This window comes from Carcharhinus amblyrhynchos, chromosome 11 (genome assembly GCF_965287045.1).
Source record: "Carcharhinus amblyrhynchos chromosome 11, sCarAmb.v2.hapA, whole genome shotgun sequence".
NCBI classification, from domain to species: Eukaryota; Metazoa; Chordata; class Chondrichthyes; order Carcharhiniformes; family Carcharhinidae; genus Carcharhinus; species Carcharhinus amblyrhynchos.
In genome coordinates, this window is record NC_137334.1 from 96,385,986 (window position 1) to 96,402,723 (window position 16,738).

At 49.1% G+C, this 16,738-nt stretch overlaps 1 protein-coding gene across 1 annotated transcript in view; it reads right to left on the reverse strand.

The window, feature by feature from the left end:
* Positions 1 to 16,738, reverse strand: part of atg9a (ATG9 autophagy related 9 homolog A (S. cerevisiae)) — a 49,015-nt gene that overhangs the window by 27,569 nt on the left and 4,708 nt on the right. The window contains exons 2-4 of the mRNA XM_080199639.1: positions 13,758 to 13,949; positions 9,996 to 10,039; positions 7,643 to 7,707 (exon numbers count right to left, since the gene is read on the reverse strand). Of these exons, the coding sequence (XP_080055765.1) occupies positions 7,643 to 7,707; positions 9,996 to 10,039; positions 13,758 to 13,860 (212 nt within the window). The 5' untranslated portion in view covers positions 13,861 to 13,949. The remainder of the gene's footprint in view (positions 1 to 7,642; positions 7,708 to 9,995; positions 10,040 to 13,757; positions 13,950 to 16,738) is intronic.

Here is a 16,738-nt window from a genome sequence, read left to right on the forward strand (position 1 = left end):
ATTACAACCAACTATGGCATATGGATAGGTACAACACGGGGTTAGATACAGAGTAAAGCTCCCTCTACAATGTCCCCCCATCAAACACTCCCAGGACAGGTACAGCACGGGGTTAGATACAGAGTAAAGCCCCCTCCACACTGTCCCCCCATCAAACACTCCCAGGACAGGTACAGCACGGGGTTAGATACAGAGTAAAGCTCCCTCTACACTGTCCCCCATCAAACACTCCCAGGACAGGTACAGCACGGGGTTAGATACAGAGTAAAGCTCCCTCTACACTGTCCCCCATCAAACACTCATGATGTGGATATGCCGGCTTTGGACTGGGGTAAACACAGTAAAAAGTCTGACAACACCAGGTTTAAGTCCAACCGATCTATTTGATGGTAAACTCACTAGCTTTCGGGTTAGCCCCTTCGTCAGGTGAATGGAGAGTTCTGGCCTCAGACAGAGTATATAAAGCACAGACAGTTTACAGATTACTGATTAGAATGCGAATCCTTACACCTAACCTGCTGTTCAAGTCTTAAAGTGGCTAACAATGTGAGTGGAAGGAGTACTGATCACAGGTTAAAGAGACGTGTATTGTCTCCAGACAGTACAGTAAGTGAGGTTTTGCAAACCCAGGCAAGTCACGGGGGTTACAGATAGTGCAACACGAACCCTAGGTCCCTGTTGAGACCGTCCTCATGTGTGCGGAACTTGGCTGACAATGGAGGGGCCATCTTCATACTGAACAGAACGGATTACTGTAAAGAAGTGTACCGACAACTAAACAATGAGGAACACTACAGACAGTTACCCACAGATCCGACCAAAGAACACACCCGTCAACTCAACAATCTGATCAAGACCTTTGATCCAGACCTTCAGAGCACCCTCCGTGCTCTCATTCCACGTACTCCCCGCATTGGAGATCTCTACTGCCTCCCAAAGATACACAAGTCAAACACACCTGGCCGTCCCATCGTATCGGGCAATGGGACTCTGTGTGAGAACCTCTCCGGCTACGTCGAGGGCATCCTGAAACCCATTGTACAAAGAACCCCCAGCTTTTGTCGCGACACTAAGGACTTCCTACAGAAACTCAGCACACATGGAGTAGGTGAACCAGGGACACTCCTCGTCACAATGGATCTCTTGGCGCTCTACACCAACATCCCCCACAACGATGGCATTGCTGCGACTGCCTCAGTACTCAATGCTGACAACTGCCAGTTTCCAGATGCAATTTTACAACTCATCTGCTTTATCCTGGACCACAATGTCTTCACCTTCAACAATCAGTTCTTCATCCAGACACACGGAATAGCCATGGGGACCAAATTTGCACCTCAATATGCCAACATCTTCATGCATAGGTTCGAACAAGACTTCTTCACTGCACAGAATCTTCAACCGATGCTATACACTAGATACATCGTTGACATCTTCTTCCTTTGGCCTCATGGTGAACAATCACTGAAACAACTATATGATGATATCAACAAATTCCACCCCACCATCAGACTCACCATGGACTATTCCCCAGAATCAGTTGCATTCTTGGACACACGCATCTCCATCAAGGACAGTCATCTCAGCACCTCACTGTACCGCAAGCCCACAGACAATCTCACAAAGCTCCACTTCTCCAGCTGCCACCCTAAACATGTTAAAGAAGCCATTCCCTATGGACAAGCCCTCCGTATACACAGGATCTGCTCAGATGAGGAGGATCGTGACAGACACCTCCAGACGCTGAAAGATGCCCTCATAAGAACAGGATATGGCGCTCGACTCATAGATCGACAGTTCCGATGCACCACAGCGAAAAACCACACCGATCTCCTCAGAAGACAAACACAGGACACGGTGGACAGAGTACCCTTCGTCGTCCAGTACTTCCCCGGAGCGGAGGAGCTACGACATCTTCTCCGGAGTCTTCAACATATCATTGATGAAGACGAACATCTCGCCAGGGCCATCCCCACACCCCCACTTCTTGCCTTCAGACAACCACACAACCTCAAACAGACCATTGTTCGCAGCAAACTACCCAGCCTTCAGGAGAACAGTGACCACAACACCACACAACCCTGCCACAGCAACCTCTGCAAGACATGCCGGATCATCGACATGGATGCCATCATCAGACGTGAGAATACCATCCACCAAGTACACGGTAAATACTCTTGCAACTCGGCCAACATTGTCTACCTGATACGTTGCAAGAAAGGATGTCCCGAAGCATGGTATATTGGGGAGACCATGCAGACGCTACGACAACGGATGAATGAACATCGCTCAACAATCACCAGGCAAGACTGTTCCCTTCCTGTTGGCGAACACTTCAGTGGTCACGGGCATTCAGCCTCTGACCTTCAGGTAAGCATTCTCCAAGGCGGCCTTCACGACACACGACAGCGCAGAGTGACTGAGCAGAGACTGATAGCCAAGTTCCACACACATGAGGATGATCTCAACAGGGATCTTGGGTTCATGTTGCACTATCTGTAACCCGACTTGCCTGGGTTTGCAAAACCTCACTTACTGTACTGTCTGGAGACAATACACATCTCTTTAACCTGTGATCAATGCTCCTTCCACTCACATTGTTAGCCACTTTAAGACTTGAACAGCAGGTTAGGTGTAAAGATTCGCATTCTAATCAGTAATCTGTAGACTGTCTGTGCTTTATATGCTCTGTCTGAGGCCAGAACTCTCCATTCACCTGACGAAGGGGCTAAACCCGAAAGCTAGTGAGTTTACTATCAAATAAATCGGTTGGATTGAAACCTGGTGTTGTCAGACTTTTTACTGTGTTTCCCATCAAACACTCCCAGGACAGGTACAGCACGGGGTTAGATACAGAATAAAGCTCCCTCTACACTGTCCCCATCAAACACTCCCAGGACAAGGTACAGCACAGGGTTAGATGCAGAGTAAAGCTCCCTTTACAATGTACCCTTTAAACACTCCCAGGACAAGTACAGCACGGGGTTAGATACAGAGTAAAGCTCCCTCTACACTGTCCCCATCAAATACTCCCAGGACAGGTACAGCACGCGGTTAGATGCAGAGTAAAGCTCCCTGCAGCATGGGGTTAGATACAGAGTAAAGCTCCCTCTGCACTGTCCCCACCAAACACTCCCAGGACAGGTACAGCACAGGGTTCGATACAGAGTAAAGCTCCCTCTACACTGTCCCCCCATCAAATATTCCCAGGACAGGCACAGCACGGGGTTAGATAGAGTAAAGCTCCCTCTACACTGTCCCCCTATCAAATATTCCCAGGACAGGTACAGCACGGGGTTTGATACAGAGTAAAGCTCCCTCTACATTGTCCCCATCAAACACTCCCAGGATAGGTACAGCACGGGGTTAGAGAGTAAAACTCCCTCTACACTGTCCCTGCCAAATACTCCCAGCCTAGGTATAGCATGGAGTTAGATACAGAGTATCTAACATTTAGAACTGAATAGTCTCATTAGCGATAGATAACATGGTTTTGTACAAGGGAGTCTGAAATCAGAAGTTTAATGGTGGCCATAAAATCATTGTTGATTGTCGTGAAAACCAATTTACCAACACCCTTTAGGGAAGGAAATCTGCCATCCTTACCCGGTCTGGCCTATAAGTGACTCCAGAACAGCAGCAATGTGGTTGGCTCTTAAATGCCCTCTGGCATGGATGAAAAAAATACACACTTCAGGGGAAATTCAGGATGGGCAATAAGTGTAAGAATGAAATAAAAACTGAGTAGTTCTGGTCACCACAAGTTCTGGTAAAGTTACTACAATGAAACTTGGACTCCAAGTATCGAACCAAGAGCATAAATTACACAAAACGGGACTTATTCCTGGAAGCAAGATGATGAAGGGGTAATTTGACTAATGTTTTGAACATTAAGGGGCAGTGATCGGGTAGACCTAGAAACCGAGACGGGAGGTTAGTTAGGATGAAGATGTCAGAGTCCAAAGATTGAAGGCAGACCTTTAGAAGTGAAATTAGGAAACAGGTCTGTACAAAATGGTGGATAAAAGTTCAGAGGTTCCTTTGGCAAACGGCAACTGACGCTAGTGCCATTGTCAATTTTAAGTCTGAGATTCACAGATTTTGTTAATCAAATGAATTAAGGGATGTGGTTGGAAGGAAAGTACATGGAATTAGATCACAGGTCCAGCACAAAATGGCAGAAGAGACTCAAGGAGCTGAATAGCCTCCTCCTCTGCCTCTCTCCCTGATCGCTGACACTCAGATTAACAATTTAGAACATAGAACACTATAGCACAAACAGGCCCTTCGGCCCACTAGTTGCGGCGATCACTTCTATACCTACTAAGCCATAGACCTATCTATAACCCCCAATCCCATTAGATCCCAAATACTCATCCAGAAGTCTTTTAAAAGACCCCAGCGAGTTCGCCTCCCCCACCACCGACGGCAGCCAATTCCACTCACTCACCACCCTCTGAGTGAAAAACTTACCCCTAACATCTCCTCTGTACCTGCTCCCCAGCACCTTAAATCTGTGTCCTCTCGTAGCAACCATTTCAGCCCTGGGAAATACCCTCTGAGAATCCACCTTATCTATTCCTCTCAACAACTTATAAACCTCTATCAGGTCGCCTCTCAACCTTCGTCTCTCCAGGGAGAAGAGTCCCAGCTCCCTCAACCTATCTTCATAAGGCATGCCTCCCAATCCAGGCAACATCCTTGTAAATCTCCTCTGCACCCTCTCAATAGCTTCCACATCCTTCCTGTAGTGAGGCGACCAGAACTGCACACAGTACTCCAAATGGGGTCTGACAAGGGTTGAACTGATGTGAATCAGGATGCTTACAGGCAGCTGCTGGTCAATGTCTGACGTACAGAAATCCACTCCCACAGCTTGAAGTTTATTTGGTCATGGCATGTAGCTGCAGATGGCTGGACCAGCATTGAGTGCCCATCCCTACGTTTTGAGAATGTAGTTGTGAGCTACCATCTTGAACTGCTGGAGTCTGTGTGGTGTAGGCGCAACCACAGCTTCAAGGACAATTCCTGGATCCCTAAATAACAAAGGTAAAATACTGCAGATGCTGGAAATCTGAAACAAAAACTGAAATGCTGGATAAACTCAGCACGGCTGACGGTATCTGTCATTGAATCATACAGTGCAGAAAGGGCCCTTCAGCCCATCAAGTCGGCACCGACAATAACTACCACTGACTTTTAAGGGGCATCTTGACAAATACATGAATAGGATGGGAATAGAGGGATATGGTCCCTGGAAGGGTCGGGGGTTTTAGTTCAGTCGGGCAGCACGGTCGGTGCAGGCCTGGAGGGCCAAAGGGCCTGTTTCTGTGCTGTAATTTTCTTTGTAAAGGCTCAGTAATCCCATTTTCCAACTCTTGTCCCATATCCTTGAATGTTAATATTTCAGGTACTCATCCAAATACTTTTTAAAGGTTGTAAGGTTTCCAGCCTCCACCACCTTCTCAGGCAGTGCATTCCAGATTCCCACCACCCTCTGTGAATTTCTTTCTCAAATCCCCCCTGAACCTCCTGTCCCTCACCCTAAAACTCTACCCCATTGTGATTGACCCCTCAACCAACAGGGGAATAGCTGCTCTCTACTCACCTTGTCCATACCCCTCATAATCTTACACACCTCAATCATGTCCCCCCTCACCTTCTCTGCTCTAAAGAAAACAATAAAAGCCAATCCAGTTTCTCCTTATAGCTCAATGCTTCATCCTGTTGAATTTCCTCTGTATCCCCTCGGGTGCAATCACATCCTTCCTATAGTGCAGTGGCCAGAACTGCACACACCCCAGCTGTGGCCTAACCAACACTCTGTACAACTCCAACATTTCCTCCTTGCTCTTATACTCTATGCTAAAAGCTACTGTCCCATATACCTTCTTAACAAGATATAGCAATAGTGAAGTTGGACACTTTAAGAACTTTCAAACAGTTATTGGACAGGCACATGGCGCACACCAGATTGATAGGGAGTGGGATAGCTTGATCTTGATTACACACAAAGCTCGGCACAACATCAAGGGCCGAAGGGCCTGTACTGTGCTGTACTGTTCTATGTTCTTAATTCTCCTATTCACTCACTCTGCCGACTTCATGGATCTGTGAATAAATACCCCAAGATCCATCTGTTCCTCTGAGCTTCCCAGTGTCCTCCCATTCATTAAATACTCCCCTGACTTGTTCATCCAAAGTGCACCACCTCACAATTATCAGGGTTAAATATCACCTGCTCTGCTCATCTGACTAACCCTTTGATATCTTCCTAAAACCTACAACCATCTTAATTATTAACCACCCGACTAATCTTTGTGTCATCTGCAAACTTGCTTAATTTTTCTTCTCATTATCATCTATATCATTTATGTCTATAACAAACAATAAGGGCTCCAATGCCGATCCTTGTGGTACGTCACTGACACTGGCCTCCAGTCACTCAAACAGCCTTCTGCCACGACAGCTTGTGTTTTGTCATTAAGCCTGTTTTGGATCCATCTCACCAGGTTTCCATACAAATTATATCAACTACACTTCCTTCATCCACATTCTGTAGAGACAGAAACAGAGTTAACATTTCAAGTCCAATGAGAGTCATCACTGTTTCTCTTGCCTCAGATCTTCACATCAAAGAACAAAGAATAAAGAAAATTCCAGCACAGGAACAGGCCCTTCGGCCCCTCCAAGCCTGCACTGACCATGCTGCCCGACTGAACTAAAACCCCCTACCCTTCCGGGGACCATATCTCTCTATTTCCATCCTATTCGTGTACTTATCAAGGCGTCCCTTAAAACTCAGTACTGTATCCGCTTCCACTCCCTCCCCCGGCAGCGAGTTCCAGGCACCCACCACCCTCTGTAAAAAATCTGCCTCGTACATCTCCTTTAAACCTTGCCCCTCGCACCTTAAACCTGTGCCTCTCAGTAATTGACTTCTCCACCCTGAGAAAAAGCTTCAGACTATCCACTCTGTCTACGCCGCTCATAATCTTGTAGAATTCTATCAGGATCTTTTAGCCTCTCAGGAAATCTATTTCTATCCCCTTAGACAAGTTGATTGCCAAGTGGGGGCAACCTGCGCAGAGCGGGGTCTGTACCTGCACTGAGCACACAGCGGGAGCTGTACCCGTGCCCAGCGCAGAGCAGGGGCTGTATCAGCGCCCAGCACAGAGCAGGGGCTGTACCCGTGCCCGGCAGGGCTGACCCGTACCCGCACCCGGCAGGGCTGATGCTGTACCCGTGTCCGGCAGGACTGACCCATACCCGTGTCCGGCAGGACTGATGCTGTACCCGTGTCCGACAGGGCTGACCTGTACCCGTGCCCGGCAGGGCTGATGCTGTACCTGTGTCCGGCAGGGCTGATGCTGTACCCGTGTCCGGCAGGGCTGATGCTGTACCCGTGTCCAGCAGGGCTGATGCTGTACCCGTGTCCAGCAGGGCTGATGCTGTACCTGTGTCCGGCAGGACTGACCCATACCCGTGCCCGGCAGGACTGACCCGTACCCGTGCCCGGCAGGACTGACTTGTACCGTGTCCGGCAGGGCTGATGCTGTACCGTGTCCAGCAGGGCTGATGCTGTACCGTTGCTGAAAATTGATTCTACCAGAACTTAATAAAGATAAAATGTAAAACGTACACCAATTCAAACAGTTCTGTCAGCAGCATACACAGGAAGCCATTTTTCTGATGTAAGTGGTAGATGTGCGAGACAGTCAAGGAAAGATGAGAAACATTGCAATTCCAACTCAGACAGTTCGATATACACAGAACCAGACAGTCGGGTAGGATACAGAACTTGTGCTTTGAGGAAAAAAGACACACTTTGAAATTTTTCATCCTTCAGTCATCAGGACAATTTACAAGAATACCAAATGTAATGGGAGCAACAATTTATACCTCAGTGGAAGAGAGTACTGGTTTATAATGGCCTCTGATTGGTAGAGGTGTTGTCCAGGAGAATGCCCAAGGCGACTGACAGTTAACTGCCAAGCTTTGCTTAACTTCAAACCAGGCAGTGTGACTGTGATTGGTCAAGGCATTGTCCTGAGGAATGAACCTGAGAATGGTTGTCAGTTTTGTTCAGTTGCTGTGTGTACATGTTCCTTGTGGACAAGCCCGTGTACTAAAATATGGAGCTTCTAACACTTGTAAGTGAGCCACCCTGATTGATAATCTTAAATTGGTTAGCAGTGTAATTCTTAACACAATCAGGATTGTTTAGCATACGTTGCCCAATTGCGGAATCACATCACATTGAACATTGTGTTTTGAGTTTTGTAAACACAGGCTGGTTAGGTGTGATCTATATCTTGTCTATTTCAAACGACCAAAGGGATGGGTTATTTGATACAATCCAGCAGGTTTTTTTTCCAGTAATACTCAAATCCGTGTACAGGTATCTCCCAGAGAGGACTGAAACATCCATTAGTGTACAGATATCTCCGTAAGGGAGAGGTGATTGTGATTCCAATCAGTGCACAGATATCTAAGGACAGAGACTGACAAACAGTGCAGGAATCTTTTGAAAGTTTATTTATCAGTGTCACAATTCGGCTTACATTAACATTAATGAAGTTACTGTGAAAATCCCCTAGTCACCGCACTCTGGCACCTGTTCGGGTACACTACGGGAGAATTCAGCATAGCCAATGCACCTAACCAGCACATCTTTCGGACTGTGGGAGGAAACCGGAGCACCCGCAGAAAACCCACGCAGACACGGGGAGAATGTGCAGATTGCGCACAGACAGTGACCCAGGCCAGGAGTCGTACCCGGATCCCTGGCGCTGAGAGGCTGGAGTGTTAACCACTATGCCACCGTGCTGCTCTATACTCTTTCTGTGAAATCAGCAACAGAGACATATTAATTACCAAAGTCTTGTTCTTATAAAGTGAGTGCAATTGAAGGAATGGGACAGATAACTGGTACAAGCTCAGCTATCCTCCTCCAAGCAGGAGGAGGATAGCTGCAATTGGAGTGCCCCAGGGATCTGTTCTAGGACCTTTGCTGTTTGTCATTTTCATAAATGACCTGGATGAGGAAGTGGAGGGATGGGTAAGTAAGTTCGCTGGTGACACGAAGGTCAGTGGTGTTGTGGATGGTCTGGAAGGATGTCAGAAGTTGCAGCAGGACATAAATAGGATGCAGGACTGGGCGGAGAAGTGGCAGATGGACTTCAACGCGGATAAATGTGTAGTCGTCCATTTTGGCAGAACCAACGGGATGAACGAGTACACTATCAAGGGCAGGAGTCTTAGTAGTGTTGAAGAGCAGAAGGATCTTGGGGTCCGGGTCCACAGGACTCTTAAATCGGCCTCGCAGGTGGAGGAGGTGGTGTACTGGCCTTCATTAATCGAGGGTTTGAGTTTAGGAGTTGGGAGGTAATGCTGCAACTTTATAAGACCCTTGTCAGGCCTCATTTGGAGTACTGTGCGCAGTTCTGGTCGCCTCACTATAGGAAAGACGTAGAAGCTATTGAAAGGGTGCAGAGGAGATTTACAAGGATGTTGCCTGGACTGGGAGGCATGCCTTATGAAGTTAGGTTGAGGGAGCTGGGACTCTTTTCCCTGGAGAGACGAAGGTTGAGAGGCGACCTGATAGAAGTTTATAAAACGTTGAGAGGAATAGATAGGGTGGATTCTCAGAGGCTATTTCCCCGGGTTGAAATGGTCGCTACGAGAGGACACAGATTTAAGGTGCGGGGAGGAAAGTACAGAAGTGATGTTAGGGGTAAGTTTTTCACTCAGAGGGTGGTGAGTGAGTGGAATCGGCTGCCATCAGTGGTGGTGGAGGCGAACTCGCTGGGGTCTTTTAAAAGACTTCTGGATGAGTATATGGGGTTTAATGGGATTGGGGGTTATAGATAGGTCTATAGATTGGTAGGTGTTGATGTGATCGGCGCAACTCGTGGGCCAAGCGGCCTGTTTGTTCTGTAGTGTTCTATAATTCTATTCTATAAGCAGCTTATGGGTACAGCCCAAAAGGATATTCTGGAGAAGAATAGATCCAGGTTTTCGATGTGATGCCATGGAGCTGTGGAGAATGAAACAAAAGGATTAGAAACTATTAGAAAGCTCTTCCTCATTACCATACCAATTGGGGGGGTGGACAAAATTTGATTCAATATTGTGAGGAAAGAACAGATAGTTTGAGTTTCTGAGAGTGGCTGTTAGTGCCTCAAAGATTTCTGTTCTGAGACCACTTCAGCTCATTGTGCACATCAATGATTTGGGTCTGAGGTTCTAGGGGATGCTGCAGAGACACCGATGTGAAATAAGCAAGAAGAGGTAGGACATTTCAGCATCAATGTATACATTGCATTAATTTAGTAGAGGGAAGGTGGAAAATGTGGAAAGATGTTCAGGTTCACAAGACATTAACAGCAATAGCCGGAGTGGATGGATCCTCTGATGGAAAAATCTAGCACGAGGGGGCATGGCTTTAAACTAAGGGGGGGTAGTTATAGGACAGATGTCAGGGGTAGGTTCTTTACCCAGAGGGTGGTGAGGGATTGGAATGCCCTGCCTGCTGCAGTTGTAAATGCGCCTAGTTTGGGGGCGTTTAAGAGGTCTGTGGACAGGTTTATGGACGAAAAGGGATTGGTTTAGGTTAGTGGGTCATTGTTGTTGTTTTTTTTTAACTGGTCGGCGCAACATCGTGGGCCGAAGGGCCTGTTCTGCGCTGTAATGTTCTATGTTCTAAAACATCAGTGGATTACCAGGTTTGTAGCATGAGGTATAAAAATTAAAAGCAAAGATATAATGTGAATAAGCCCAGAGGTGAAAACTGTAGACTGAGTTCACAGGAAGAAAGCTGAGGTCAGAGAGAGGGAGGATCACAGAAATTAACCGGGATGCTGTTTCCAAGGAGAAAACAGAAATGAGACACAGGCTGCCCGGGTGTTTCACCTTGCACTCATCAACATAGATGGGAGAATGTCACATTTTTTCACACAGAGGATGGTGAGTGTCTGCAACAAGCTGCCAGAGGTACTAATAGAGGTGGGTACAATTTTGTCTTTTAAAAAGCATACAGGTAGTTACATGGGTACGATGGGTATAGAGGGATATGGGTCAAATGCAAGCAATTGGGATTAATTTAGGGGTTTAAAAAAATAAGGGCGGCATGGACAAGTTGGGTCGAAGGGCATGTTTCCATGTCATAAACCTCTTTGACCTGCTCCTGGGCCTGGCCAGACTCACCGTAAACAGGTCAAGGCAGCAGGTGACTGAGGGGGTCGTCCGATCAGACTGTCTGCCCTTCTACCATGATAACATTCACAGCCGGGTGTCCCAGGAAAGGGAGAATGCGGTGTCCTAGGGCACTGTTGATGCCTTTCCTGCCCACTGGGCACTGCAGGGATTGGGGTGTGTTATCGACCCCTTTAATCACATTTCAGTTTGATGTTTTAAGTTTCCTTTCCACTTTGTCTCTTGTTCCGGGTGGTTCCCTTCTTTTTGGAGGCGTCCCTCAGTTAACTTGATTTAATTGTTAAGTCAAAAAAGATTGACATTCTGCCTCACTGTTAACCACTCAGCCGATCTTTGTGTCATCTGCAAACTTACTAATCCTACCCCTCACATAGTCATCAATGTCATTTATATAAATGATGAACAATAGGGGGCCCAGCACAGATCCCTGTGGTATGTCACTGGACACTGATTTCTGTTAAAAAAGTAGAGTTAATGAAGTGAGTGCTGGTCCTATGGAAAGTGAGATTGCAGGATAAATAATGGAAAACAAAGAGATAGCAGATGAACTGAACAGGTATTTTCATAAAATTCCTACATCGCAGAAGAGGCCATTTGGCCCATCGAGTCTGCACCAGCACTCTGACAGATCATCTTACACAGGCCTTCTCCCCCACCCTATCCCCGTAACTCCATATATTTACTCTGCTAATCCATCTCACCTACATTTTGGGACACTAAGGGGCAATTTAGCATGGTCAATCTATCCAACCAGCACATTTTTGGACTTTGGGAGGATACTGGAGCATCCAAAGGAAATGCACACATATGGGGAGAGTTTTTTTTTGTATTCATTCATGGGAACGGGCTTTGCTGGCTGGCCAGCATTTATTGTCCAACCCTAGTTGCCCCGTTGCTGTGGTTCCACAGCAACTTCCACACAGACAGTGACCCAAGCTGGGAATTGAACCCGGGTCCCTCGTTGGCAGCAGTGCTAACCCACTGTGCTGCCCGTTTGCATAGGTCTTCACTATAGAGTATTCAAGTAACATTCCAGAAGTAGGAAGGGAGGAAGGAAGTCAGGACAAACACCAGGGAAGTGGTACTGAGTAAACTGTTGGAGCTGCATGCTGAGAAATCCTCCCATAGACCTCATCCTAAGGTCTTAAAGGAAACGTCCACTGAGATAGTTGGAGCATAGGTTTTAATTTCCAAAATTCCCTCAATTCAGGAACGTCTGATTATTTAAAAGGGAAGGAGACAAAAAGTGGGAAACAATAGGCTAGTTAGCTTAACACCAATCACAGGGAAAATGTTAGAAGCTATTATTAAAGGTGTTATAGCAGGTATTTGGATAAATTCAAAGTAATAAGGCAGAGTCAACATGAGTTTATGAAAGGAAAATCATGTTTAACCAATGTACTGGAGTTCTTTGAGGAAACAATGTGCTGTAGATGAAGATGGATCAGTGTATTCTACTTAGTTTCCCAGAAGGTAGTTGATAAGATGCCACGTCAAAAGTTATTGCAGAAAATAAAATCTCCTGGTGTATGGGGTAACATGTTAGTATAGATAGAAGATAGATTGTCTGACAGGAAGCACAGAGTAGTATTTTTCAGGTCACCAAGATGTAGCTAGTGGTTTACCACAGGAATCAGCGCAGGGGCTTCAACTCCTTACAATTTATATAAATGGCTTTCATGAAGTGTTGCTGGCAAATTTGCTGATGGTACAAGGATTGATAGCAAAGTAAGTTGAAGAGAAAATAAGGAGGCTACATAGGGATCTACATAGGTTAAAATGAGGGGCACAGATCAGCTAGTCAATACCTTTTCCCAAAGTTAGGGGAGTCTAAAACCAGAGGGCATAGGTTTAAGGTGAGAGGGGAGAGATATAAAAATGTCCAGAGGGGCAATTTTTTCACACAGAGGGTGGTGAGTGTCTGGAACAAGCTGCCAGAGGTAGTAGTAGAGGCGGGTACAATTTTATCTTTAAAAGGCATTTAGACAGTTACATGGGTACGATGAGTATGGGGGGATATGGGCCAAATGCAGGCAATTGGGATTGGCTTAGGGATTTCAAAAAAAAGGGCGGTATGGACAAGTTGGGCTGAAGGGCCTGTTTCCATGCTGTAAACCTCTATGACTTGATTGAAACATAGAACACTGAGGAGTATTGACAGGGTGGATGTAGAGAGGATGTTTCCTCTTGTGGGAGAACCTATAACTACTGTGACTGTTTTAAAATAAGGGGTCATATACTTAAACAGAGATGGGGCAAAATTCTCTCTCTCAGAGGCTGAGTGTCTTTGGACCTCTGCTCCCGAAAAGAGTGGGAGCACAGTCTTTGAATATTTTTAAAGCAGAGGTGAACAGGTTCTCCGAAAGTAAGGGTTATCGGGGGTGGGCAAGATGCAAGTTTGAGGTTATGATTAGATCAATTACGGTCTTACTAAATGACAGAACAGGCTGGAGGGACTGAATGGCCCACTCCTGCCCCTTGCTTGAATGTATGTTTGTATCATGGTCCTGGAGGGAGAGAGAGGAGAATATTCAACTTGCATTTTCCGCCATCTGCCACATGAACCAGTAGGTCTTCTTCCCCAGGTGGGGAATCGGTGTAGGAGGACTGCAGTCGCTGGTATTCAGTAGTGAATGCTGCCATCTCACGCTGCCATCCCACACTTGGTGCCTGGCACTCTGCTAATCATTCGGTGAGTCGGGGGTTCCCCCGACACTCAACAAGGCTCCGATCTGGCAAGATAACAAAATGAGAAAAAACTTCCAACAGAGAAACTCGCACAGTCATTGTCCCCACAGCTTACGGACAAATTCCCACTCCAGAAACCGCACAAACAGAGCTACAATTCCGTGACCCAGAACTCACCAGAAACTGAACTGGGTCAGGCACATAAATACAGGTCAGGAACCAAATTAGAGGCTTAGCGCAGCTCGAGAATTGGTGAATGCAAGAGCAGGAACAGTGCTGCTACTACTGTGTCAGTGTGTGAACGGGGAGTGAACCCGGTGCAGGGTCAGTGTGTGAACGGGGAGTGAACCCGGTGCTGGGTCAGTGTGTGAACGGGGAGTGAACCCGGTGCTGGGTCAGTGTGTGAACGGGGAGTGAACCCGGTGCTGGGTCAGTGTGTGAACGGGGAGTGAACCCGGTGCTGGGTCAGTGTGTGAACGGGGAGTGAACCCGGTGCTGGGTCAGTGTGTGAACGGGGAGCGAACCCGGTGCAGGCTCAGTGTGTGAACGGGGAGCGGACCCGGTGCAGGGAGAGTGCGAGAACGGGGAGTGAACCAGGTGCAGGGTCAGTGTGTGAACGGGAAGTGAACCCAGTGCAGGGTCAGTGTGTGAACGGGGAGTGAACCCAGTGCGAACCCGGTGCAGGGAGAGTGCGTGAACGGGGAGTGAACCCGGTGCTGGGTCAGTGCGTGAACGGGGAGTGAACCCGGTGCAGGGTCAGTGTGTGAACGGGGAGTGAACCCGGTGCAGGGTCAGTGTGTGAACGGGGAGTGAACCCGGTGCAGGGTCAGTGTGTGAATGGGGAGTGAACCCGGTGCAGGGAGAGTGCGTGAACGGGGAGTGAACCCGGTGCTGGGTCAGTGCGTGAACGGGGAGTGAACCCGGTGCTGGGTCAGTGTGTGAACGGGGAGTGAACCCGGTGCAGGGTCAGTGTGTGAACGGGGAGTGAACCCGGTGCAGGGTCAGTGTGTGAACGGGGAGTGAACCCGGTGCAGGGTCAGTGTGTGAACGGGGAGTGAACCCGGTGCAGGGAGAGTGCGTGAACGGGGAGTGAACCCGGTGCAGGGTCAGTGTGTGAACGGGGAGTGAACCCGGTGCAGGGTCAGTGCGTGAACGGGGAGTGAACCCGGTGCAGGGTCAGTGTGTGAACCGGGAGCGAATCCGGTGCAGGGTCAGTGCGTGAACGGGGAGTGAACCCGGTGCAGGGTCAGTGTGTGAACCGGGAGCGAATCCGGTGCTGGGTCAGTGTGTGAACGGGGAGTGAACCCGGTGCAGGGAGAGTGCGTGAACGGGGAGTGAACCCGGTGCAGGGTCAGTGTGCGAACGGGGAGTGAACCCGGTGCAGGGAGAGTGCGTGAACGGGGAGTGAACCCGGTGCAGGGAGAGTGCGTGAACGGGGAGTGAACCCGGTGCAAGTTCAGTGTGTGAACGGGGAGTGAACCCGATGCAGGGTCAGTGTGTGAACCAGGAGTGAACCCGGTGCAGGGTCAGTGTGTGAACGGTGAGTGAACCCGGTGCAGGGAGAGTGCGTGAACGGGGAGTGAACCCCGTGCTGGGTCAGTGTGTGAACGGGGATTCAACCCGGTGCAGGGTCAGTGTGTGAACGGGAAGTGAACCCGGTGCAGGGAGAGTGCGAACGGGGAGTGAACCCGGTGCAGGGTCAGTGTGTGAACGGGGAGTGAACCCGGTGCTGGGTCAGTGTGTGAACGGGAAGTGAACCCGGTGCAGGGAGAGTGCGTGAACGGGGAGTGAACCCAGTGCAGGGAGAGTGCGTGAACAGGGAGTGAACCCAGTGCAGGGTCAGTGTGTGAACGGGGAGTGAACCCGGTGCAGGGTCAGTGTGTGAACGGGGAGCGAACCCGGTGCAGGGTCAGTGTGTGAACGGGGAGTGAACCCGGTGCAGGGTCAGTGTGTGAACGGGGAGTGAACCCGGTGCAGGGTCAGTGTGTGAACGGGGAGTGAACCCGGTGCAGGGAGAGTGCGTGAACGGGGAGTGAACCCGGTGCAGGGTCAGTGTGTGAACGGGGAGTGAACCCGGTGCAGGGTCAGTGCGTGAACGGGGAGTGAACCCGGTGCAGGGTCAGTGTGTGAACCGGGAGCGAATCCGGTGCAGGGTCAGTGCGTGAACGGGGAGTGAACCCGGTGCAGGGTCAGTGTGTGAACCGGGAGCGAATCCGGTGCTGGGTCAGTGTGTGAACGGGGAGTGAACCCGGTGCAGGGAGAGTGCGTGAACGGGGAGTGAACCCGGTGCAGGGTCAGTGTGCGAACGGGGAGTGAACCCGGTGCAGGGAGAGTGCGTGAACGGGGAGTGAACCCGGTGCAGGGAGAGTGCGTGAACGGGGAGTGAACCCGGTGCAAGTTCAGTGTGTGAACGGGGAGTGAACCCGATGCAGGGTCAGTGTGTGAACCAGGAGTGAACCCGGTGCAGGGTCAGTGTGTGAACGGTGAGTGAACCCGGTGCAGGGAGAGTGCATGAACGGGGAGTGAACCCCGTGCTGGGTCAGTGTGTGAACGGGGATTCAACCCGGTGCAGGGTCAGTGTGTGAACGGGAAGTGAACCCGGTGCAGGGAGAGTGCGAACGGGGAGTGAACCCGGTGCAGGGTCAGTGTGTGAACGGGGAGTGAACCCGGTGCTGGGTCAGTGTGTGAACGGGAAGTGAACCCGGTGCAGGGAGAGTGCGTGAACGGGGAGTGAACCCAGTGCAGGGAGAGTGCGTGAACAGGGAGTGAACCCAGTGCAGGGTCAGTGTGTGAACGGGGAGTGAACCCGGTGCAGGGTCAGTGTGTGAACGGG